Genomic DNA, 27,670 nt, shown 5'->3' with positions numbered 1-27,670 from the left:
AAAAAAATAAGCTTGTAGTTCAACATTCATATTTACAGATGATAGAATTATCTGCACAATTCTATCTGGCTAGACTGGCAACCTTCACCCATCTCTACCAGTCTTCACATCATACTATGCTAAAAATGTAATTTGCTAGCAGTGTTTAACATCTTTTTACACACGACCATACATAATCTCTATACAATACTGGTTCTAAAATTGTATCAGTTTTTCTTACCCCAAAATTATAAAAAGTTATTAAAGAAGACAAAACCAATGTAAATTAGCCATCTAACCTTAGGTAATGCATCTCTGGTGAATATACTTCAAGAAATATTCTTAAAATAGCAGATCTGTTATTTTTTCCAACCACCTTGTGGGAAAAACTACATACCTAGGGAAATTAGCATCTAAACTTAGGCAACATATGTTTGCTGAATATACTGGAAAACATATTTTTATAACAGTTGACAGTTTTCTCAACCACACTATGGGAACAAACTGAACTTGCTGTTATAGGAATCAATAATATAATTAAATGCAGGATTTCTGCACAAAATCATTGCAGTGTTATATCAAAATAACAAGATTCACTACCTTATCTCGAAAAAGGCACACAAAGAACATGCTACTCCTGGAAGCCATGCAGTAGAAAAGAATGAACTTTACCTGCAACCACATCCCACAGTTTGATTATTCGGTCATCTCCGCCAGTAGCAAGTGTTTGGGATATAGAACTGAACTTTGCAGCATTGATATCCGACTCATGTGCTTCCTGTTGGTGAAAGCAAATTCTTATCAGAGTTATAAACTTAATTAACAATAAAAAAGATAAGGATAGCAACTGTCATAAATTACACAGTTATACAATAACAAGAAATTGATTCTGTTCAAAGTAATTAACTGGGGGGGTGCACTAACACTGCCACACATCACTCAAATCAGAAATACTTAATGGGAATAAATTCTTTGTTTTAAATACAAAATACACAAGGAAAGCAAAGCTTACATGAAGTATGTTTTCATACAGCATTCAAACTGTATTGTAATATCCCTTCTCTCATACTAATGTAGAAATCCACCTGACTCACCAAATGGTGAGCAGGCAGAATGACTTGTGGCTAACTGACCAGCAGAGAGTTCATCAAATGCACAGCACCTGGAATATAAGCCGTCAACAAACTCACTCAATGGAGATGTCTGACAAAAGCAGGTACTGTGGCATGTGAGCAAGCAAGTTCATGTGGACAAGTCCACAGTTTTTTTTAATTATGGTTCACACCCATTGTCTGCTGATCATCCATATTCCTGCCTTGGCAGTTGTCACATACATGGTAGTCACCTATAAACCATGAGGGTATTCAATTTCATCTGGCATGTACATGCTCACAGATAGACAGACAGACGCACACACACACACACACACACACACACACACACACACACACACACACACATGTGGACTTTCACCACCAGCATAGAACACAAAGCCTAAATCGTTTGGACACCTTGTCATTGTTACTCTGCAAGTCTCTGCTTGCACAGTTACAATTTCTGTAACTGGGACCATTGTTTCCCTAACCCACAGATGTGTGAGGTGAAGTGAGCTGCACATTCCCACGCATCCCTGCCTGGCTCTTTCACAGCCTGAGCCACCTATCAAACGTGGATCAGATGGGCTGCAGTTAGAGCTCCTTTCCTCTATGGCACAGTGCATGGAAAAAATCCAAAATTTAGAATGGACTATGAAGTGATGGAAGGGTGCAATCAGTCTGATAAAGAACAGAAAATACAACTACTAAAATTATCTTAGAGGGGGCATGGAATCCTGATGTAGAGAATCTGAAAAGTCATATGCGAAAGAAATAAGGCCTAGTGGCAAGGAACCTGACAGCTGTATACGTCTGGTAGGTTTAGATGCTATACCAGTATTTTATAAGCAACTGCTGCTGCTGCACATGTTCTTGAGCTCCTGTAGGCTTTAGGATTCCCTGGATGCAAGCACAGATTTCATTTTCCTCTCCATGTTTGGGACTCTTCGTCTGGTTTTCTTTCATGTGCACTCCAAGCCTTTTTTAACAGCAGAGGCTCTCACTCAGACAAATGACTGGTGCCAGAAACATGGCCTCAAGCTGAATACCAAGAAATGCATCATTATCCTATTTGGGGAGAGTGACGTCCCCACAAATTATCACATTAATAACAATGTCATAAGCACGCAATCAGTTGTGAGGGATTTGGGCACCCTGGTTGATAGCAACATGACTTTTGACCATGTTAACCTTCCGTTGTACGCAAAGCCTTCTACACAGCTCACCACATAAGTAAGGGTTTCTCATCCAGGGACAAGGAGGTCATAACATCCCTATAGTCTTCCCTTATAAAGCTCATTATTGAGTACAACGCCCCTTTTGGCATGTACCTCACAAAGCACGTGCAGCAGCTGGAGAGACCACAGACGTTCCTCACCAGGAGAATCCATGGCCTCAAACATCACACAGACATTCACAACTTGTGTTTACCTGCAAATTTTTGTTTACTGTTCATTTAAATCTTTTTGTTTTGGTGTATTTTTCTCCCTCCCTCATGTGCCCCAGCGACTCCCCCAAGTAAGGGTTTCTCATCGGACAAGGAGGTCATAATACCCCTATATTCTTCCCTGATAAAGCTCATTATTGAGTACAACACCCCTTTCAGCATGTATCTCGCAAAGCACATGCATCAGCTGAAGAGACCACAGAGCTTCCTAACCAGGAGAATCCAGGGCCTCAAACATATACCATACACAGACAGGCTAAACGCCCTACCCCTCTACTCAGTTTCATACAGACTCCTCAGAGGTGACCTCTGTCTGGCATACAAAGCGATCATGGACCCCTGATGGGATTGCTGCATATCCGCAAGTCAAGCTCCAGCTGAGTAACCCAAACGCGTGGCCTCAACCTGGTCTGTAACATCAACAAGACTTGCTGGTGGGGCATATTTGTGTCCCAGAGACTCCCCCATCTATGGAATAGACTCCATCTCCACATCAAGCAGAGTACCTCTTTACCCCTTTTTAAGTGCAACCTGGATAACTGGATGGGAAACAGAAAATATACCCCTGGGATTCCACCTGTGTCCCTGCTGGACAGGGGCATTGGGTGCTGATTTGTCTAAACATGGGCTAAACTCTTGGCTAGGCTTACAAAAGCCTCAGGGCCAAATAGCCTCTTTACCTCCTATGATCCTATGATAATAAGTTCTAATGAGTTTGCATGAAACAGTCCTGCATTTCACGGCTTTGCATATGATTCACTGCCGGCAGTCTGGCAGTTGCAGATCTCGACTGAAACTGTCACACCATGGCATAAAGCCTTAACTATTGCCCAGAGTTCAGTTAGTAGTTCAGTCATTTGAGGAGTGTCAGTGGTAGGATGGGTGCATCTATCTGGGGAGAGGGGGTGACGGCATGTGCCTGCATAATCCTTGCATCAGGTTCCCGGCAGAGGCTGGGAATACATAAGGAGGGCATGTCCTAAGATGGAAATAGGCATGTGCATTAGGCGAGTCTCCACTGCATTTCTATCCATCAGAACTACAAGTAGAATTGAAAAAAGGGAAGCTAGGTCATACTGAGCCAAACCTATTGGCATCAATATGACACTGCACCAGAATCTCTCAATCCCTCAGTTTTCTCACTGATAGTAGTATGGATCTGTTTAAGTTCAGAGGTGTGTATGAGTACCTGCTAAAATCAGTGGATAAGAAGAGGTACCTTTGACAGCTAATGGTCAGTTGCAGGGAGAAAAATATCCCAAAACAAAAAGATTTAAATGAACAGTAAACAAACATTTCCAGGTAAACACAAGTTATGAATGTCTGTCCCCCCTATGTATCCACACTTGTTTGGGCATAAGGGACAGACTCAATTCAAGAGTTTCCAATAATGATTTTGCAGGAAAAAGTAATAAAATACAGTTATAAAAACCCAAGTATATGTACCTTTTTTCCTGTAAAATATCTCAATTTAGTAACTTCATTCTTTGCTACTTATAAAAGCTAAAGAGAAAAAACGTAGATCAGCCACCATAGTCACCACATCAGAAGCAAAAAACAAAATACACTGGAAGCCTTTGTTAAGCTACATGAATTAGATAGCTTTGACATGTTTTACACAATGAGTCCTTGTTTTTTTAATTTGGCTGGGCCTGAGAGAGATGCTTTGCAACAGCTGAGAATGGCCAACTCTATTAGTATCAGACCTGCTGATAAAGGAGGAGCTCTGGTTCTTTTGAATAAGGATGATTACTTGAATGGCATGAGGGATTTGCTTGTTGACTCCTCTACCTACCTGAAGGTGAATCAACAAGATGTAGACAGATGCCTAAGAGATGTGCATGATAACTTATACAATTTACTTATGTGTGGCTTGATTGATGCTGCTACCTATGGTCTTCTTACTGTTGAGCATCCACTGACTCCTGTGATACATGGGCTCCCCAAAATCCATACAACTCGTATTAATCTGTCATTGCACCCAATTGTCTCAGGACTTGGCTGGCTCACCAAGCCGTTATCTTTTTTTTGTTGAGGACAAGTTTAAACCTTTCTTATCCAAAGCACTAGCTGTTCTTAGGGACAGTTCACATTTTCTTTCTTCTTTGTTTGCTTCTGTAATTGGTTTGGATGTTTCCCATTACCTGCTGGTGACACTTGATATTAAGACATTATTTATTGTCATACCTAACTTGGAAGGGGTGGATTCTGTTAGATTATTTATGACACATCATAACAATTATACACATAGTATAATCACTGTAATTTGCACACTGCTTGAACTGATCCTGAGCAACATTTTCTTGTTTGAGAGTCAGCATTTTTTACAGGGGCTCCAATATCCTAGACCTGGTCATTACCAACATGGGAAAAAGATGCTCCACACCTATGGTCACCCAGAAAGGCATTAAATATACTGATCCCAAGGATATTGTCAATATCCTGGCAGATCGATTCAGTGCTAACTTCACCCCCCCTCTCAACCCCTAAATGGCCCATCTCAATGCTGGAAGATTGCCAAATGCTGGTAATAACGGCCACACAGATAAAAAAACGCACTCTCTAAAGCTAAGAATACAGCATCCATGGGACCAGATGACATCCCAGGCTGTGTACTACATGAACTACAATATGAACTGGTACCTCACCTAAGTGTCATGTTTAATCATAGCCTCACCTCAGGTTTTGTGCCCAATGAGTGGCGCAGAGCTACAGTTATCCCACTCCACAAGGGGGGATCCACCTTGGATCCTGGAAACTACCATCCCATCAGTTTGACAAGCCTTATCTGCAAGGCCATGGAGCGTATTATCATGGAACTTATAAACAAAGACATTGGCAACCTTCAAACACTGGACCCCACCCAGTTTGGGTTCGTGAAGGGCCGATCTTGTCTCCTGAACCTGATTCACTTCTTCGAATCAGTCTCCAGAGCCATGGACAAGGGTAAGGTGGTCCACACATCTAGACCTTGCCAATGCCTTTGACACCATCCCCCACTCTGGAATCATAGATAAACTTACTAAGCTGGGCATTAATCCCTATGTCACCCAATGGGTTGCTAACTGGCTTACTGATAGAACCCACACTGTAAAAGTAGCAGACTCCAAATCCAGCTCCAGACAAGTGACAAGTGGAGTACCTCAGGGTTCAGTCCTGGGACCGCTTCTCTGAAGTACAGGCCAACACTAAGGAACTCTGGCTAACAAGGTTTGCAGATGACTGCAAACTGGGAGCCATTACTGAATCCCCAAATGATTTGGATACTCTACAAAAAGGCCTTACAGAAACAGATGCTTGATGCCAGAGCCATAGGCTCAAGCTCAATGCCAAGAAATGTATAGTTATCCCCTTTGGGGAAAAACATGTATCCGTGAATTACCATATAGGTGGCAGTACACTAAACACCGAAAGTGTGACAAGAGACTTAGGGACACAGGTGGACAGTGGTCTCACCTCCGATAACCACATCGCCACAACAGTCAGGAAATCCTTCTATGTGGCACACCTCATCACTAAGAGCTTTTCATCCAGAAAAAAGGAGGTCATTGTCCCACTGTACTCATCCCTCATTAGACCCATTATAGAATACAACACCACATTTGGTATGTACCTCTCAAGACATCTGCAACAACTGGAAAGGCCGCAGAAATACCTCACTAAAAGAATCATAAGCCTAAAGCAGATGCCCTACGCTGATCGCCTTAAAAAACTCCAGCTACATTCTGTCGCATATCGTCTACTCAGAGGCGATCTCTGCTTAACATTTAAGGCCATGTCAAACCCAGAGCTGTTGGACATGCTACACTTAAAGAAATCCCAATCCCTTAGAGCCACACCCTCCAGGGATCTAAACCTTGTCATCACAATAAACAAAACATGCTGGAGGGATAGGTTCCTGACCCAGAGACTCCCCAGACTCTGGAATAGATTGCCCATACATGTCAAGCAGAGTGCCTCTTTGGTCCTCTTCAAAAGGAACCTTGACGATTGGATGGGAGAAAGGAAATTCACCCCGGGGATCGCGTCGGTTGCCCTGTTGAACAGGGGTCCAGGGAGGTAAATGGTGTGGGAGGAAATAGCCAAGGAAGTGTTATGGCTAGGCTTGTATAGGCCCTAGGGCTGATAGCCTAGTACCAACCTATGAACAAAGGTTGGGTGTTGCAATGGGAACCACATGCACCAACTACTGATTTTTTGGATGTGACCATTTTTAAAAATAATTCTGGAGGTTTGGATACTAAGTTGCATAGGAAACCCTGTTCGAGAAATGGGATACTACATTGTTCCAGTATGCATCCCCTCTACACCTTCCCTAACATACTCAAAGGTCAGTCTTTGAGAGTCTCTAGATTGTGGATGAAAGATTGCATCTTTGGTGAAGCCCAGAAAGTCCTTAGTGTAGATTTTTGAGCAGGGGCTAGTTGCATGAACAGGTTTCTGCTTCGCATCATGAAGCTATCAGTCTTAGAAGAAACAAAGCAGCACCATACTTTTCTGCTGGTCCTCATAGTGTTCAACAGAATTTGCCTAGACAGTCAAATAGGCCTCTCAGGTTTTTTTTTTTTTTTACTTATTGCAGCAATGTATAGCAGTTTTGTAAGGTAAATGCCAAAACTCCACAGCAGTGCAGAAAAGAAAGCCAGTAAAGGTCCATACACCTAAAGACAAAGTAAAACCAAACCAATACGGCATAAAGTGTAATACAAAATAGCCTGTTTTGCTGGCTGATGACAGGATTAGTGCTTTTATTGGTCATCAACCATTTTTTTACCTTTAGGAATAATTTATCTTTTAAAAGGATGCTTTGTTATGGGTCTCCCCAGACTACATGCATTACATGCAGCAGGAAGGGTATTTTTCCATGCAATGGTTGTAGGGCTTGTTCTTACATAGCTTCAGATGTGAAGTTTGCCCATCCTATATCTGGGCGGATCTTTTCGCCCAGGTTTTCAGCTACTTGCAGGATCAGCAACCTAGTTTATTTGGCTACATACTGTTCCAGTTCTTGCTTTTATGTGGTAAGACCACACACCAATTTAGGGAGCATATCTTTGAACATGTTGGCAATATATGTAACTGTGTTTCAACCAATGCTTTAGCTAGTCATGCTTCCTCTACTCCTGGACATAATAGGTTTAGTTTCAGGGTTTTGTAACTGATTTCACCTAACATAAGGGAGGTGTCTAATAATCACATTGAGAGGATGGAACTTAAATGGATCATTTCCCTCCAGGCACACAGATTGTCTGGATTGAATTGTGGTCTACCCCTTAAACCTGCCTTGAAGATGAGGCGGCAGTTTATATTGGTAGGTTCTATTTTTTGGTTATTTTTACTGTTTCTAATTTAGATTGGTTAACTTATATTATATATGTTTAACTGTGTTTTTGTTTAGTTTGGTCTGAAGAAGTGGTAACCCTGTGGAATCGCTAACCATTTAATAAAGAAGATCATCTTTTCATCATATTTAGTTTTTGCTTCTGATATGGTGGCTGACCTACGTTTCTGCTCTTTAGTAACTGTTCTTTGTTGTGGGTTCGCCTTTAGCATGGTTTGCTTTTACTTATTTCTTTCCTACTTACAAAAGCTGCATAGAGAGGAAGTACCCCCTCCCCCACAATACAATACAATATCTCAAACCAAGAATAAACTAACAATCTGACTGAATCAAAAATAATTCTGTCAAGTTTGGGAATGTCAAAACATACTGTGGCATCATGAAATGTATAGCAGCACAACAGATTAGCTGTAATCTGGAAGTAGGAGGATGCATCAGATAATATCAGGATGTCATGCAGAATAATGTCATTCAATTTAACAAGCAGTGGCTAAGTACAAATGCATGCTTTTGTGCCCAACAACTTTACTTCTTTCATCAAAGGGATTAAATAGCAATGCATAATATAGTAGTGCCCACAAAAATGGACATGTAGAAAGATTGAGACACAAATGAGGATATGCTGCCATTCAGTTTTGGATGGTTGCACATATCTTTAAGATTTCCATTTGGCTGTTACATTCAAATATGCTTTGAGGTGTCTGGTCACATTTAGTTTTTATTGTTATTTAACTTCCTGAACAAAAAAGCACAAACAATGCAGTAAAAATGCCCTCCATTAGACAGTCTAGCAGAGATCTGATGCAGACTTCCTATGACAAGTCTTAAGGAAAGTTTGACAATTGTAAGAGACAAGCTGCACTAGTGACATAGAGGGATAGATCCCAGACTACGGCCCAGGCAATCCAAGTTTGACTACTAGTGTGAATGCCTAATGCACAACCTGGGGAAGGAGAGACGAAGTGTGTTTGCACAGGGACAGATATTTGTTTTCTCTCCTAAAATCCAAGCAGTTGGGGGGGGGGGTTCACCTGAAACAGCTAGCTACACCTCTGCATAAAACACAAATCATTCCTGATGGCACCTCCTGGCTGACCCTCACCCCAGTGATAGGGTTAATGACTGTTGGGTTACAGGGGAATCTTATGCCAAAAACAACTGTAAGAAGTCATTAATTCCCCAGTTTTGCACTTTGTTTTACTTGCTGTTTGTTACTCAGGTGAGTGAACTGGTATAAGACCCTTTCTAGCCTCAATCCCACACTAAGGTAGACAACAGGACATAAAACAACAAAGATCATTTCTGCAGGTTAGCATAGTGAGCACATTTTGTTAAGCAAATAGAAGTAACTGGTGTTGGCACACGTGGCAGGTAAAGAAAAGTAGCAAAAATTACAATCAAAAATATATACAGTCAGTATGCATACACAGAGCATAAATAGACATAAAAACATATGCACGTGGTAAACCTAAGCAGAAGACTAAAGGATAATAATGTCTGAGGATGAGTTGTGTTAACATTTAGTTTGCAGCTAAATTAGGCATATGTTATGATTACAGTATGCAATGTCCGGCCTGTACCTCTGAAAGAAATACACTTGTGTTCCTGTGCTAAATGACATTTCAGCTTTGTTCTTAAACACAGTAAGATCATCCATGGGTAAAGAGCTCCAAGTGTCTGGTAATGGGTTTATGAAAAAATCATTCACACATGGCTAGATGCAATGGAGCTCTACTTCAATCTGAGTGCAGTAGCGTATCTAAGATAGTGGCTAGGTTCTTGTATTAGTGTCTATATCAGAAGATCAAATGCTAAAAACAGCGAACGCTCTTTTATCAAACTTAAAAACGCGAAACCTTTAAATGTCGACGGAACAGATCAGCAAATTTTTTCCCAGGGAAAAAATTTCCCCACACCCCCCAACTTAAATATACAAACTCCGACATCGCAATATAGTGGAGAAAACACCAAAGAACGGAGAACGGCCCATTGATTTTTTTCCCTGGGAAAAAAAAAATCGATGTTCCATGCCTTCAACATTTTCAGGATTCGCGTTTTAAAGTTTGATATAAGAGCGTTCACTAATTTAAGCATTTGGTCTTCTGATAGGAACCCTTGCATTATAAGCCTGTTAATAAGAGGTGGGCAATACCAGTATTTAATCCATACCTCTTAAACTGCAGACCCTGAAAATAAAAACAAAGGCTGTTGAAAAATAGGATCAGCAGCTAAAAATCTGGGTATCTAATTAGCATAATATATGAATAATCAGAAATGCATTTTAAAAACAGAGTGACAAGAATGATGGAGAAATATAAGCACGTTGTCAGAGACAGTACAAAATCTGTAGACTTTAATGGACTGCACTGCAAAATTCTACCATACAAGGTCACTTATTTTTGCTTCAGAAAAGGATATGTAATATGTTTGTCTGTTTAAATTATTGTTGTCAGTACAATGTTGGTAATGCAGTGTGGTTTTCTATGTAGCAGACAGCTTCAAAAATCATGTGATGACAGGGATACAATAAATTGTGGGAAGGGGTAACTCACGCTTGAAAATACAGGCAATCCTCCAAAAATATAGACATCTTGTGCAGGGGTAAATCAGGTGTAAAAATAGGAACATTCCAACAAAATACGGACATTTGAGAGGTCTGGTTTAAGCAGTTTGAAAGTAGGAGATTTGAGTAGAAACTTTGATTTTGCAGTAATAGAAAGACGCAAGGTTTTCTGAATAGTAATGCAAATTGTGTTCTGAAGAGCAGGTTTGGTAAGAACGTCTACAAATTTTGTTTTTTGTAGTCTGAAAATGTTGCTGTTTTGTCCTGACAGAGAGGTGACAATAGGGATAGAATATTCCAGCCTAGAAATGAATACACCTATAACAATAAGTCATCTGTCTTCAGTAGTAAGAAGAATGAAATGTGATATGCACATTAAATTGTTGTAAAACTTTAGAAGTACTTGAGTCAACATGATCCTGAAGTGATGAGTGTTATGCAGCAGTATTGATAGTCAGTTTATTATTAGAGAACTACTTGCTAACTAAAGCACAGTCATTTTGCAGGGCTTTTGTAATCAGAGTGGTTGTTTTATAGGAAGTGATGCATACTTCACAAAGTTCAGGTGAGGTAAGTCTAAGAGGAGACTATTAATGTAGACAGCAGAGACCAAGGACAGTGAGTGTGTGTGTGTGTGTGTGTGTGTGTGTGTGTGTGTGTATATATATATATATATATATATATATATATATATATACACACACACACACATATATACATACATACATATGAACACTCACTCACAGATCACTTCTCCTGCTCACAGTTCAAAATACCACTGGCAGCTAAATTTTTTTCTCTCATCACAAATACTGGTCTGCAATTGAAGAAAACTCTGCAGCAATTTCAATATAATTTTTTGGCCCCCTTTCTGTCATACTGACAGATGTTCCAGTGCCCCACGTCCTCCATAGGGTCTACTAGCACTCTAATCTCCTCCTTCAATGCCAGTTTTTTTTTTATTTGGGTCCAGTGAGGGACTTAAGGGCATCCTGGAGGGGGTGATACTAAATATCTTCAATCCTTTTTTTTTTGTTTAATAACTTAACCAAGACACCATTCCCCCTACATTAACAGACCATGTTACAAGGCTACTACCACGATTGGACCACATCTCCCTTTAGGAAGGGTAATTTGCCAATGCCCTCACTCTCTCCCCTCATTGACAGTGCCTCACATGCCTGACATGCTATCTGAATCCATGTCACTTAGGCTGCAGTTAAGGCTTTTTCCCCCTATGTCACTGCACTGTTTAATTTCCATAGAATTTTAAGAGAAAAAAGAAAACACCTTCCAATAACTGGGGAGAAAAGATCTCAAACTGAAATAAAAACTGTTATCAGGGAAACTGTACACATTATGACATCAGTAGAAAGTTCATAAAGTATAAAAAAAACATCTTTTTAAAATAAATTATTTACATATTTTATTTATTAGCATCTGAGTCTTTTCTTATTTGCAATGGTGATGGACAGGTTGACAGACGAGATCAGACAGGAGTCCCCATGGACTATGATGTTTGCAGATGACATTGTGATCTGTAGTGAGAGTGGGGACCAGGTGGAGGAGACCCTGGAGAGGTGGAGATATGCTCTAGAGAGAAGAGGAATAAGGTCAGCAGGACTAAGACAGAATATATGTGTGTGAATGAGAGGGAGGAGAGAAGAATGGTGAGGATGCAGGGAGTAGAGGTGGCGAAGGTGGATGAGTTTAAATACTTGTGGTCAATAGTTCAGAGTAATGGTGAATGTGGAAGAGAGTACAGGCAAGATGGAGTGGGTGGAGAAGAGTGTCAGGAGTGATTTGTGACAGATGAGTACCTGTAAGAGTGAAAGGGAAGGTCTACAAGAGGGTAGTGAGACCAGCAATGTTATATGGGTTGGAGACAGTGGCATTGACAAAAAGGCAGGAGTTTGAGCTGGATGTGGCAGAGTTAAATATGTTAAGATTTGCACTGGGTGTGACGAGGGTGGACAAGATTAGGAATAAGTATATTAGAGGGTCAGCCCAGGTTGGAATGTTTGGAGACAAAGCCAGAGAGGCAAGATTACGTTGGTTTGGACATGTGGTGAGGAGGGATGCTGAGTATATTGGGAAAAAGATGCTAAGGATGAAGCTACCAGGTAACAGGAAAAGAGGAAGGCCTAAGTTAAGGTTTATGGATGTGGTGAGACAGGACATGCAGGTGGTTGGTGTGACAGAGCAAGATGCAGAGGACAGGAAGAAATGGAAACAGGTGATCCGCTGTGGCGACCCCTAATGGGAACAGCCAAAAGAAGATGATTTCTTAGCATTTGTTAACTATTGCAAATACTAATAGTATTTGTTAACTATTTTCTGGACCAGCCTGGGGTATATATATTTAGGACAGTAAATAAAGACTAACTGACAACATTTACATTAGACAGAAGTAAAAAAAAAAAAAGTGATATAGTTAACAGATTCTGTAGAATAAACAAAGGCAAGGAGTTAAAACTTACAGAATTAAAGCATTAGGTAGAAATATTCAACAAAAGGTAATGTGGTACTATACGAGTAAAAACATTTTTACATTTTTATAAAAAAACAAATTGCTTACACATACACTATGTTCATAAAGCAAAGAAATCAATACAATGAGGGAGTTTAGTTATTGGGTCACATGTATGCAGTATGGTGCGTTGAAGTGATTAATTATGGAACATGGTAAGCTAGGTCATACAAATCAAGCAACTCTTGCCTCAGATGTTTATCCTCAATCCCCTCTAACTTTAGCCCTCAGTAAGAAAGTATGTGGGACTGGCAGCTCAAATCTCTAAAGGAAATGGTGGTAGCAATATAAACTTTCAATCTAATAATGGCACCATTATCTCCCCAGAAGCCCAAACTAAACTCTTAGGTGTTGTAGTAGATAATAACCTTAAATTTGATATGCATGTCAACCAAACTTTCAAAAACATTCAAAACCAATAGCTTGGGACTCTGTTTGCCAATTCTGTCGGCAAAACTTGGAACTCCCTTCCTGCCGACCTTACTCTAGTATCCTCACTAACTCAATTCAAAAAAGTCTCAGATAACATTTTAAGACACACTGCTTATGTCCTTGTTCTAATCCTGACTAGCTCCTTTGTATAATTGTGTGCCAAACAGTACTTTATACTACATGCAAACTGTGACATAATTGTTAGTTTAAATACTTATATAAGTTTAATAATGATCGAATGTATAACTTGCTTGACTGAAGAGAATCTGTAAACTGTTTGTAATATGTATTGATATTATGATTTTTCCTGTACTATTTTTTTCTATATGTTGTGTTTGGAGCTTTTCTCCCCAGGCCTCCGCTGAAAATGGACATGTATCCACTCGGACTATCCTGGTCAACAAATGTAAATTAAAATAAAATAAAATAAATAAATACATTCATTCAGAGCTTTGTTATTTGGAATACAGGTGCCTGATAAAGGCTGCACTTGCACTCTTACTAGGATCCAGGGACCACATGTGGATATGCCAAAGGATTCCTGTAGAGGTACTTGTGAGAGTCTCTGACTCTATAAAATTTGTCAGGCTTTCTGCGAGCAGGGGGAAGGGATTCAAGCTTCAAAGATTCATTGTGGAACACATTTTCCAGGACACTTAACACTGTCAGAGTACTCCTTAGATTCCCTTCATTCTGAGAAGAGTGTCTCTAAAGTAAAAGTGCTCTTCGGGGTAATAAGAGAAAAAAAGTGTCCTCAGTGTCTGAGCCCAAGTTCTCAGCCAACAGAAAGCTACCCAAGTAAGCCAGCTTATCAGCTTCTGAGCTGTAGGATTCAGATGTCTGCTGTGCAGGATCCACCCTTCCCTTTTAGGGAGGAGCCCCAATACCACCTGCATCTCAAGTTCAGGCCTCTTAAGATTTGAAGAAGGACTAAAACATTTGGCCGGCTAGACTACAGAATCTGAAATAGTCAGGCAGGGAGATTAGGCAGAAGTAATTCCCATCATAGGCTGAGGCAAGCTTGGCAGCACTTGTTTAACTTTAAGTGATTTGTGCCTCATGGTGTCAATAACTGTTGCCCTTCAGGCGGAGAAGCAAGACCTAAATGCAGTCCTAAGGAACCTTCTGACACATCAAAATCTAGGGTTTTTTTTCTGCATTTTTCTTTCTGAAATCATAACATCTGCCTTCTATACCAAAGGTCTTCTAAAATGATGGGGGGGGGGGCTCAAGTATGTTAGTCCAGGAGGACATGCTAGAATATGAAGGTGAAGGACCAGAGAACTGGTTGATCCAGGAGCCATGGTGGAAGATGACTCTGAGGTCAGGGGCTGTTTAAGTGCATTCCCTCAAGCAGCACTGACTGAGTGCAACATCAGTCATGCCATCAGTTTACCAATACTTCTCCCTTTTGTCTAAATTTTTTCTTCAGAAGTCATCTCTTGGAGACCTTGGCTGACACCATGGTGGCAAGAAAGCAGGCACACACCCCTTTTGGAAGCAAACTTCCAAAGAAACTTCTGTCAATGATGAATTGTCCTCTGGAAGAAAGCTGCATAGAAGTCCACGTGATGTTGTGATACAAGGCAAAATAAACACTATGAAAACCTGTGTGTGTAATCTGCTTTCTACACAACACACACTTAAGTGACTTTCACTATAGCTTCCTCTATGCTAGAATCAGAGGCAAAATCAGATATTAGTTAAGATATCAATAACCAAACACTCAGAAATGTAGGAAACACCCCCATGAGGCACATATTTGCTCCATGGAGGAAGGCAACCAATGGATTACATGTACTCTGAAAAACATACATGGCAAGAAAGATCTGAAGATACCATTAGCCCATGCACCTTTTAAACTACTGACATGCTGTGCTGAAGTCTAAATAGGAAGGCGTCTACTGAAGCACTGGAAGATGGTACAGCTCTGGAAGACTGTCCGGCCATGGGCTATCTGAAAGCAGGATATCCCAAGAAGTCAGGACTGCAACAGTGAATATTACAATGAATATATGCACTTGTATACACATATACATACATACATAAACATACACACTCATGAATATGTATTACTAATAGATACTGGAGTTATTAGCTGTGTCTAACTGTAAACTTTAAATATTAAATATAACAGAGAGCTCTGTTGCACATACTTGGTGCACCTTTAGTACTATCACTAAAGGCAATGCTGAAGCTACTGATCGATGAGGTGAAAAGGTAATGGCAGTGCTGACTATCTTTGAAAGAGCATAAAACTCAGCCATTTTACATATACAGTAATCTGTCTTAGCTATCACATACAATAACTAAACACACAACATAACATGCATATATACCAGCGATTTTCAACCTTTTTCTTCTCATGGCACACATTAATTTCAAAAATCTTGTGGCACACTATTTCCATCCCATGAACAGACCTCTGTAAAGGCAGTCTCACAACATTCATTCCATGCATCCAAGGAACAAAAGCTGAACTCCTCGTGTGTTCACAGCTACCCTACACTGTTACAGACCTTTAAGGGTACCCCACGCTGTTACAGACTTTTAAGGGCACCCCCATGCTATTACAGACCTTTACAGGCACTGATTTTGAATTTCCTACATAAGGAGCATGTTTGTAAAGCAAGCTGTTGTCAATTCCAGATCAGATCGATCAGCTTTCATTCACGCACCATGGTCTACTAAGCAAGGAGTTGAGGTAATGGATTAGATCATCACAAATTAAGGATTCTTCAGCAGTACTTGGGGTGCCTAAAGATTTATATGGTCTGTCAGAAATCACATTATGCATACACACATTATTTCTTAACAAGTTTACAAGCCATCCGGACTATGAACAGCCCACAACATAGGACGCATGAATGCTTACAACATCCTGCTGGAAGCCTTTGACTTTTTACAGTTATTCAGTAGGAAAGCAGAATGACTGCATATACACATTATTGCAACAGCACAGACTGGGCACGACTGGTACAGTTCTTTTTTATTTACAGCAGGTTGCGCTAATTCTGTCACCCACCAATTCTTTTGCTTCTACTTTACTAAAGTAAAAAATCTAGAATGTATACTTAATGGCCCATGTGGTCTGTAACTCAGGACAGCTGCATCTCTAAGCAAAGTCAGTACCCACATTTCATGTAGACATCCTTTATTAGTTATTCTTACCTGCCAAGTTGTACCCATGTTCCACTTCAGGGGGACTCCCTTCTGCCCAGAGCCACTGACGGCACCAGGTATAATCCAGTAAAGGAGTTTGTATCTCCTTTTTGTGTTTTCAACTCACCTCTTAGCACTGTCAAGTTGTCAACAAAGGCTTGTGCAACCTACCCACTAACACGCAGTAGACAGTTAAGCGGAAGTGAAGGTGGGAAGGGTGGGCTGTGCATGGCACTGTTTCCAGTTGTACCAAAGGAACAACAGCTTCTACAATTAAGTTCTGTTCAACAGAAAGTTATGTTTATGCCAAAGGTTTATGTGAGGTGTCATGAAAGGAGATACTGACAGCACAGCTAGCTGGAACTTTGTCAATTATATGTCATTTGTGAATATCAAACTAACTTATACAAGATGCTGGTGTTACAAATGTATTAGAACTGTATGTAATATAAGATGCTTGTGTTACAAAGGTATTAGAAAGTACAGTTGTGTACACTTACCATAAATGTAGATGTTCGAGTGTATTCACTGTTGCAGTCATTACATTTGGGTAATCTGCTGGCAGGTTGCCCTCAGTCAGCCTGAATTCCAAAGTCTCGGGTCCTGTGTCAGTTGCTGTCTCTTCTTCCTGACGTCAGGTCGTCAGGGGTATAAAACATGCAGCCGACTCCATTTTCTTTAGTTTTTCTTGCCCCTGATGCCAGGTGCCCCCAAAAAGGTAGCAAATTTATATATATAAATAGATATATATACACATGCATCAAAATAAACTTTACCTTCATCTACAAGCAAATACACCACATAGGTTGTAGAAGATAGAGAAGGAAAGATAAATTTCAGAAAGACACGGGGATGGCGGGAGGGTAACCTGGACTGCAACAGTGAATACACTCAAACATCGACATTTATGGTAAGTGTACACAACTGTACTATGTTCTTCGTGTTTCACTTTTGCAGTCATTACATTTGGGTAGAATCCCAAAGCTATGGTTGGGAGGCTGGAGCTAAACAGCATTAGGTGCGGCTATAAGGCCCTGCAGTAGCAAAGCCTACCCTGGGCTTAAGAGTAAAGAGGCAAATGGTAATGCTTTGTAAAGGTGTGAACAGAACTCCAAGTAGCAGCCTCTAGAATGTCTTTGGTTGGTACTCCTCTGAGAAAGGCTGCTGAAGTAGCTGCAGCTCTGGTGGAATGAGACCTAATGCCCTTGGGCACAGGTTTACCATAGTGTAAGTAGCAGAAACGGATGCAGTGACTTATCCACTTTGAAACTGTCTGCTTTGAAATAGCCTTTCCTTCTGATCCTGCAGCATATGATACTAGTAATTGCTCAGTTTTTCTTACAGCTTTAGTCCTGCTCGAGTAGAATCTTAGCTGTCTGTGTATGTCCAAGGAATGCAGAATTCTCTCCCCATTGTTCTGCGGATTTGGATAGAAAGTTGGCAGGTGAATTGTTTGGTTAAGGGCCACACTGGAAACCACCTTAGGCATAAAAGTAGGACTTGTCCTCAGAAACACCCTGTATGGGTAAAATATGATAAAAGGCTCTACAGCCATGAGGGCCTGTAGCTTTGAAACTCTTTTTGCTGAAGTAATTGCTAGCAGCAGCACTGTTTTCCATGATAAGAACTTCAGATCAGTGGTAGCAGCTGGTTCAAATGGAGGCAGGGTGAGCTGTTCCAACACATAATTGAGGTCCCATGCAGGTAATGGTGATCTTCTATGAGGCCTTAAATTTTTGGCTCCTCTAAGATACTGCTTTAGTAAAGGATGAGAAAAGACTGGTGGCTCTGTATTGTAATGAGCTGAAATGGCAGAGGCATGGATTTTGATTGATGAGAAAGATAGGCCTTTGTCAAGCATCTCAGTTAAGTATTGTAATATCTGAGGAATATTTGGTTCCGCTGTATCAGTTCCTTGTGCTTGATTCCAAGCACAGAATCTCTTCCATTTGTCAGCATAAGATTTTCTAGTACTAGGCCTTTTGGCTTCCAAAATGACATCCATCACAGCTTTACTGAGAGGTGTTGTTTGTATGACTACATGATTAGCCATGCTGCCAGGTTCAGGGTCTGCAGATGTTTGTGCAGGATCTGATTGTTTTGCTGGAACAGTAGTTGTGGTCTTTGAGGCAAGGTCCAAGCTGGTTATTGAGACAAGTTCCTTAAGATTGGGTACCAGTAATGGCGGGGCCAGTCCGGGGCAATTAATATCATCTTTGGCTTCTCCTGTCTGTCTTTTAGGAGGACCTTGGGTAGAAGAGGCAGAGGAGGAAAGGCGTAAACAAATAGGTTTTTCCAAATGAAGAACAGGGCGTCCACTTTCCATGCTTGTCTGTTATAAGTCATTGTGCAGAATCTTTTCAACTGAGAATTTTGAGGAGATGCAAACAGATCTATGTCTGGGCTCTCCCATTTCTCTGTTATCATGCTGAAGACTTGTGGATTTAGTTTCCACTCGTGAGGCTCCATAAGGTTTCTGCTTAAATCGTCTGCCAGAGTGTTTTGTTTTCCTGGCAGGAATTGAGCTTGAAGATGTATTTGGTAGGTCAAGGCTGTGTTCCACAGTGCCATGGCTAATCTGCAAGGGGGTATGAGTGTGTGCCCCCTTGTTTGTTTATATACCACATGACTGTGGTGTTGTCCGTCTTTATCAGTAGTTGTCCTGGATGAAGCAAGTCCTTGAAGGCTGTTAGGGCATTTTGAGCATCTAGCATTTCTTTCTGGTTGATATGCAGATGCATTTGTTTTCGTGTCCATAAGCCCTGAATGCATCTTCCTGCCATGTGGGCCCCCAGGCATAATCTGATGCATCTGTTGTTAAGGTTTGGCTGGCAGGGCGTAGAGTGAAGGGCAGCCCCATGTTTTGGTGACATGCCTTTGCCCACCATAGAAACTCCTGTTGCAGGCAGGGAATGAGAGGAATCATTGTTTCCAGACTGTGTGAATGTTGACTCCATAAACTTTTTAGGTACCATTGAAGTTTCCTCATATGCAGTCTTGCATATGGAATTAGTAGGATGCAGGATGCCATGAAGCCCAGAGCCTGCAGAATTTGTCTTGCATAAGACTGGGTTTTTGTTGCCATCAGTTTGAAGTAAGTAGTCAGTTGCCTTTGTTTGTCTGGCATGAGGTAAGCCATCTGGGCAGTTGTATTCAAGCTTGCACACAGGAATGTTATCTTTTAGAGGGTACCAGTTGAGATTTCTTTTCGTTTATTGTGTACCCTAGGCATGTTAGAAGCCAACACACAAACGCCAGGTGTTGAAGAAGAGTGTTTTTGTTCTCTGCTTGAATGAGACAGTCATCCATGTAAGGATATATTTGTATACTTCTTTGTCTACAAAAAGCAATTACTGGTGCCAGGCACTTTGTAAAGACCCTGGGCGCAGTAGCTAAGCCAAAGGGCAGTGCAGAGAATTGGTAATGCATTAAGCCAGCCTTGAATCTGAAGTATCTTCTGCACGATTCTCTTATTGGGACATGCAGGTATGCCTCTTTTAGGTCTAAAGTCACCAGCCAAGCATTCTTGCCCAGCATGGGCAGAAGCTGCTGCAAAGTCAGCATTTTGAATTTTGGAATGTCCAGGTATGTGTTCAAAATCGACAAATCCAGTATTGGCCGCCAGGCCTTGTCCTTTCTGGGTACCAAGAACAGTCTTGAGTAAAAACCTTGTCCTTTTTCCCTGTTCTGGTACCATCTGAATGGCCCTCATATCCATGAGGGAAGTAACCTGTTTCTGTGCCTCTGCCTACTGATTTTTTGGCAGATCTGGCCAACCATCTGCCATTGGCAGAGTGTGGAAATGGAATCGGTATCCCTGTGATACGATGATTAATGCCCACTTGTCCTGGTTTATTAACTGCCAATTTTGAGCAAAAAGTGCTAATTTTCCCCCTATGGGTACTGCCAAAAGATAAGTGCTTGGTTTAGGCAGAGGGAAGTCATTGGGATTGCTTTCTGTAGGTTTGCGCTTTATCCCCTCCAGATTTGGAGGTGGAAGCGTCCCATTGCTTTGACCTGTTTGAATCTTGTGCCTGGTATCCGGAACCCTTAGGGCATCTGGATTTGCCCCTTTGAGCTCTGTCTGACACAGGAAAGGACCAATTTTTTGTAGGCCAGTGTCTACTGAATCTTGGTGACTGCACTTGTAAGAAGCCTTTAACAGTTTGCATAGACTTAGCTTTGTCTTCCATTTTCTTTAGAACCTCTTCTGCCTTAATACTAAACAGAGAATCATGCTGTAAAGGTGCATCTAGCAATTTAGCTTTAACATGATCAGGCAAATTTTGTTCCTTTAACCAGGCATGCCTCCTAATCACAAATACAGTAACTGCGGCCCTGCAGGAGGCCTCTAAGGAATCAAAACCCCATTGCAAAGTATGCTTTCCAACTTGTTCAGCTGCATGCAATAATTCCTGCAATTCTTTGTTTTCTGCACATTCTGAAATCAACATAATTTTCTGTTTCGGCAATCCCATAACATGTTGTTGGTACTTAATCATATGAAATTGACAGTTTAAGGCCCTGATTGCCAAGGTTGCAGATGTATAAACCTTTTTTCCCATCTGTCTAGTGCCCTTGAATCTCTGTCAGAGGGTGTAGGATTTTTTTGCTGATGAGGCCTTAACTCCGTTTGGACCCTGTAAAACAGTTTCAGGATCAGCAGCAGGGTTTCTAAATAAAAATTTATGTGAGTCAGGTACCCTGTAATAGCTGTCAGGCTTACTGGGAGCCGGAGGTAAAGAGTCAGGGGTCAAGCTTGACTCCAAAAACACATCATCCACAATGTCTAAAACAGGGGGGATGGCTAAAGGCTTGTGCTGGGGGAGAAGGAGGAAATCCTGAGCCTCTTTTTTGATTCTGAGAAATCTTGACTCTCCCAGTGAAAATGCTCCCTCAAAGTATGCATGGTTTCTCCAAATGAATAATCCTCAGGAGGAGATGCAGACAGAATAGACTCCTCAGCATCAGAATCCTCATAGGGAGGTAAAGACAAATCCTGATCAGAAGAGGAATCAGAAGAAATAGAAACCTGATCTGAAGTGTCTTGCCTAGGCCTCTTTTCTGGTGGGGAATGGGTATCCCTGATCAAGGTAATAAGGTCTTCAGCCATTTTGATCATCTGTTTTTTAGGCATAGAGGCCTGTGCCTGTGGCTCATGCGTCATTTTTTTTAGTTTTAGAAGTTGCTTTTGTCTTTGGTTTTGCAGCTGTCGTCAGTTTGATATACAAATGTTGAGGTCTGAATACACCCTCAGAAGCTGGTGCCTGCTCAGCGGCTCCAGACCCATCCGAGGGAGATACATCCGTCGATCCAATACCTTGAGTATCTTGCGGCATGCTGGACTCCACATGGGTGTCGGTATAGGCCTGCGACTCGAAGGTAGTGGGTATCAGGGGCTGCAAAAGCACCTCACTGAGTACCGGTGTACTGGTGACTGGCTTAGGAGAAACTTTGTCGTCGGTTTTGGATCTCGACTGCCTTTCTCTGTCCTTTTCTTTGCATTTTTTATGTACTCCGGTAGTTGGATTGCTATCCGACGACATTTCTGGGTAGTTAAATCTGTTTCCAAAATACTTTGATGCAAATATATACCAACGCTTAATAGTGCGTTGGTTAAATCTAGCACAAAACCGACAGCCAGGTACGTTGTGATCAGGGCCTAGGCAAGGAATACAGTATAAATGGAAATCCTTATGAGGTATTTGCTTCCCACAAGTAATAAAATTATGAACTTTTTCTGACATCGGTAAAAAGCAAGAAAAAAGTTTCCCCAACGGGGTACTTAGCTTTAGTGAAGATTCGGTTCTGAAACTCAAACTCAAATTTTTCAGTAGTCGGCCGACTGGCACTTGCGAAAATGCTTCTGCTTCGGGCACCGCACGGCAAAAAAGACTGAAGAAAATGGCGTTGGGTGTATGTTTTATACCCCTGATGACCTGACGTTATGGAAGAAGAGACAGCAACTGATGCAGGACCTGAGACTTTGGAATTCAGGCTGACTGAGGGCAACCTGCCAGCAGATTACCCAAATGTAATGACTGCAACAGTGAAACAAGAAGAACATCTGTATGTCATGTGTGTATATCAAAATGCTTGGTGCAAATGTTTGTGTTGAAAAGGTGTTTGAAAAGTAACCACAGTGTGCCCTATGGGAAGAGTACGGAAATGTACATGCACTATTGTAACTGTTTAAAAGTATATGTTGACAGAGGAAACTGGAGGGTTAACTTCAGTCCAGCAAATTTCAGAAAATACCTGAAATTAAATTACTTTACACGCAAAGTCATAAAGGCCATCTCTAAAGTTTTCAATGCAGCTAGAGACACAAGGTCTGTACTAGGACACATTCTGTATTGTCTTCAGGGTGAACTAATTACTAGTCTTGAAGTATAAAGGAATTGCAATTGCTTTATGACTTCCAGTATCTACCAAGATCTGAGCAAAAGCCCTTGTATATGTATTTTTACAGATAGATCCGAGGTACAGCTTCAGCAATTACGGTTTGGCCTTAGAACTAGAAGTAAGATAACCAGAAATTATGTCATTCTGCAAACTATCCCAGCAGTAACATTTTTGATATTATTTTTGAGAAGTCTCTTGGTGAGATCTTGGCCCTGACACCAAAACCATTCACCACGTCATCTGCTTTGCTCTACGTAAGTAAGTTAACTAGGGTATAGTAATTCTCTCAAATACAGTCAGGAATATAGTGAAGCTTAGTTTAGATATTTTTTCTTTATTTATCTGAGACTGTCTTGCAATGCTGTTTTAAATATTTCCCCTGGTTTTGAACTCTGATGTCACTGTGAATATGTATTTAGTATGATCTTATTATTTATTTATTATTAAATATATTTAAACCTTTCTTTGTGGCTGATCTGTATAGTGATATTTAAGTTTTGAGAGTACTGTGTACATTTATTTGGTGACACTGTGTAGGCCATTCCTAATAGCCTTGCTCTTGGTCAAAGTACCACTTGTAGTAATATTAATATCATTCAGTATATTGGGTACCCTTGGAAGAGCCTTAATATTCTGGGCAGAAGGGGGCATAGCTAGTAAACCTGTGCCAACCTTTCCCAGGTAGGTGTGTGTGTGTGTGTGTGTGTGTGTGTGTGTGTGTGTGTGTGTGTAAATCAAATCTCAAAGAGTATGCGTCTCAGCTACTCGGGCAGGGACACAAAGCACTGGTTGGAGAGAGAGAGAGAGAGAGTGCTGGTAGTCTTGGCTTGGTCACTCAGCTGAGATCTCAACTCTATAGCTGTGCCAGTGGGGAGTCTTATTGAGGATCTGCAGCAAGAGGGAGAAACCAGCCCCGGACTGACTGTATGCTCTTAAGGGAAATTCCACTTGATACAGAGAGCTGTATCTGGAAATACTGTGTGTGTATCCGTTTATTCTCTTAGTGAATGTCCCCCGCTGGTGCCAGTGGTGAGGATTAAGGCTCCTTGATTACTGGTTCAGAGGTACTTGACAGAAAGTGATTGACATAGCAGTAAAGTGTATCAGGTGCCGATACATGTGATCAAATTCAGTTGCTGTGTAGTGGGGGATAAATAGGGTCACTCATCGCAGATTTCTTTTGCATTGTACTTCTTTAAAGAAGTCTTTAGTTTGTTATGAAAAATCTTGTTCCACATCAGTCGACACCGGTTTGCTGGCATATACACATACAAACATACATACACACATAATGAGCTTTGGCTTTAGCACATGGACAATTTATCCAGAGGCAATAAGATACAATTGAACATTATCAAAATCACCAAGTACTTTAGCCAAAAATTGCTGACCATGTGCTTTCAAACATGCTACAAAACACTTTGCTTGTATGAAATAAGGAAGACCCTAGAGATTACCCTCCAATATTTTGTATCATGTCTTGCTGCCTCTACCAAGGATGATGTTTGCAGTGTTACAAAATACTGCCCTGTATGCCTCACAACAGGCCAGTACTTCCCAGAATGATCCAGTAACAGGATATTACTTAAAGTAAACTGGAAGGCCCACTGGCAGCTTAATTAGGGAGAGTAACTCTCCTACAATTAAAATCAATGTTTGAGTAAGTGTATTAGGGTACCATTTCTGGGGGAAAATTACACGAACTCTGGACATAATTCTCCCTATAGAATACATGTATGTATTCATACATGCATACATACACAGAGCATATGAATGGTTCATAATATGTGCTTAAGAAGGCAATAGGATACTACTGAGTCAGGAAACAATATCCATGAAGCATTTAATTCATGAATTATGCAAGAACCAAATTACGCAGCTTTTTCCCACTGGTTTGTTAGCTCTTCTGGATTCTGGACACAAACTGTGAATGCAGTGTGAAAAACAAATTGTCTACTGTTGGCAGTTGGTTAATGCTAACTTTTCATGGGAAAGGTACATGGATTGTGCATGATCTGATCAATCATTAAAGTAAATTCAGCCTGCAAGAATTTCTCTTGGCATACATAGTTGTTAAATCTATTAATAAAAGACCAATCCCACCTATGAAATACCACAATACATGCATCTACTGACCTCAATTACAACTACACTGAGTGCGAGAGGATGTGTTCTGACCAATCAAATACAGTGTGGTGTTATGACAATTTTGTGCATTACCAGAACCTTTCTGATTTCTCTGACCCAGCCTGATGCACCCATTCAGGCTAAATGGGACTAAAAATCTCTCTTTCCTTTATAAAGGATGGCCAGATTCAGACAAAAACGCCTGTGGCCATTAGATGATAGGTCAGATTCATAATGGGAAAAAAATGATGTGACTGAATGATGGCCGTCACTGAGCTGCAAAGCTAAAGGATAACTGCAGACATACTAATTCAGAAAGAGAACTCTGGTTGGTCCCCCCCCAACAAATAATTAATAAGGATAATCTTAGTGCAGCCTCTCCTCAGGGAGCAGTAAGTTACACCCAACATCCCGATACTACACACAGTGACATGATGTGGAGGTGTGGTTTTATGCACAGTAAGATACAGAGCAAAATACAGAATATGCATTTAAACTGCTGAGTAGATAAATATAGGCCGCAGCTGCACAAAACAGCTACAACTACAAAATGCACTATAACCGCTTGCACAGTAAGCAACTTTGTGGAGTGGTGAATCAATGACAGTGTGCTGTGCTGATTCAGAGGTTTAAATCACCACTGCACTCTACTATTTCTGAATCAAGCTTTGACACTGCTCTGATCATTCAGTATTACTAGATAGACCCATGTCCTATTCTAACAGTATAAAGAGATCCCAGGTTTATCACATTGCAGCTGACCATATGTGCCTGATCTTAGTTGCAAGACATTATTAGAGCTAAGCCATATGGCCTTCTGAATAGGGTCTGATGTAACAGAGTGAGAATGAAGGGTCCATGTTGTATGCACCCAAACCAGCCTAGAGTGGGCAGGTATTTCAGTACTCTTAGGTTTTGAAGAGCGATCAAGAAACTATTCAAGTACATTGTCTGTACATAACTGCAAATGCCACTGGATTACTGCTAGTTTATCATTTATGTGGCTCTAATTCTTCAGTGTATAATCACACAATTTGCATAATATAGAGCTAGAGAACAGTACTTTAAAATACTGTATGCAAATGTAAATATGAGGTATATATCAATTATGTGAAAATATACAAAATAAAAGTTTCTTGCTAATGGGTATACGACAGCAGATTTAGTTTTCAGTAAAGTCCCTTGCCATAAACATCTTTAATGCCTCTTTATCCCTTCACTGTAATAACGTATATACATATACTACATTTAACTTGGTTGAAAAGCAATCAAGTTCTTTGCTACCTTGTAACCCTAGCTCTGTTTTGAATCTTTCCTGATATTTTTTTTCTGTAAACTATGCATATATTTGACTGCTAAGACATACTGCCAGCATTCTCAGCACTGCTAAATTCATGAGAAGCAGAGAAATCTAATGAATAAGAAATATTGTGTAAATGTTTCACAGTACAGTTACATTTCTGTCTACATTCTGTCCTCATTATAAGATCACCAAGGGACACAGTAACCCTTTTAGAAAGCAATCCCTATCACAGGTGTGCAAGCTGATGTACATTTCCAAACAAAAACATGAGATTGCACTCGTTCAGAACCTTTGTTCAAGCAAAATTCCCCAGGCCACTAGCAACCATGGAATGATCACCTACATTTTACCCCTCACCACAAATGAAGCTCTGCCATAGTCCAAAGACATTTTTAACCATTTTCAAGTCTAAAGCTCTACCATCATAGCCAGAATTAAGCTCTGCACTTATTCGTGGATTACAGTTCACCTAAATAAAATATACCAGGAAAGGACAAGCAACAAGTGGACAGTCTTCATAGTTCCATTAACAGTACAAACTCAGTGTGTGATAACTGCAAATACCTACAAGTTAACAGTCACTTCCATAGGCAAACCCGTTACTAGGGATAGCAACAGAAGCCTCAATAGGAAACTGTATCATTACCTTGGAAAACTGCCTTCACATTTCCCATATATCTAATTAGACAATCTGGCATCCTTGGAAAACTACATAAATATTGCTCTGTTGAATGTACCACAAAAATCATTGGCAAAGTTGTTCATAAACAGCTAACATCTCTCAACTATAATATACAAAGTCAAAGGGTAAAAGTGTCACACAAACAAACCATTCAGTAAAACTACAAAAAAGATCCAGTCAAGCTATTGTCTTCAATGTGTTAGACATTAAAAGATCAGCTGCAATAAAAACACTCCACAATGAACATTGACAACGCACGTGATTCAGTAAGTGTTCCAATGTGAAGTTCAACTGGTACTTTGGCAAAATAAATTATTTTAATGAAACAATTTTTTTTAAATATTCCAATATATAATTTAGTTGTCCAACACAACCACTCTATTTCCTCCTTGTGGGTGCCTGACTATTTCTTGATGACATGAATGGGTGTTTATGATGACATGAATGGGTGTTTATTCCCACTATTAAAGTGATCATCACTGCATAGGGCTGGACACTAAAACCAGCTTGTAATATCAACTTTTTCTACATGTACAGTTGTTGTGTCTTTCGGCTTTTCCCGGTTAGGGGTCGCCACAGTGGAACTCCGGTCTGCTAATGATTGG

General features: G+C 40.6%; 1 protein-coding gene across 2 annotated transcripts in view; it reads right to left on the bottom strand.

Moving 5' to 3' along the window:
- Positions 1-27,670, bottom strand: part of LOC122802908 (protein Atg16l2-like) — a 1,475,787-nt gene that overhangs the window by 452,965 nt on the left and 995,152 nt on the right. For both annotated transcript variants that reach the window (XM_044072730.1, XM_044072731.1), the window contains exon 10: positions 652-757. In XM_044072730.1, coding sequence (XP_043928665.1) covers positions 652-757 — 106 coding nt within the window. The remainder of the gene's footprint in view (positions 1-651; positions 758-27,670) is intronic.

The sequence above is a fragment of the Protopterus annectens genome, chromosome 5.part0 (genome assembly GCF_019279795.1).
Source record: "Protopterus annectens isolate FY-2018-M chromosome 5.part0, PAN1.0, whole genome shotgun sequence".
Taxonomy (NCBI): Eukaryota; Metazoa; Chordata; order Ceratodontiformes; family Protopteridae; genus Protopterus; species Protopterus annectens.
This window is presented reverse-complemented; position numbering and strand designations above follow the sequence as displayed.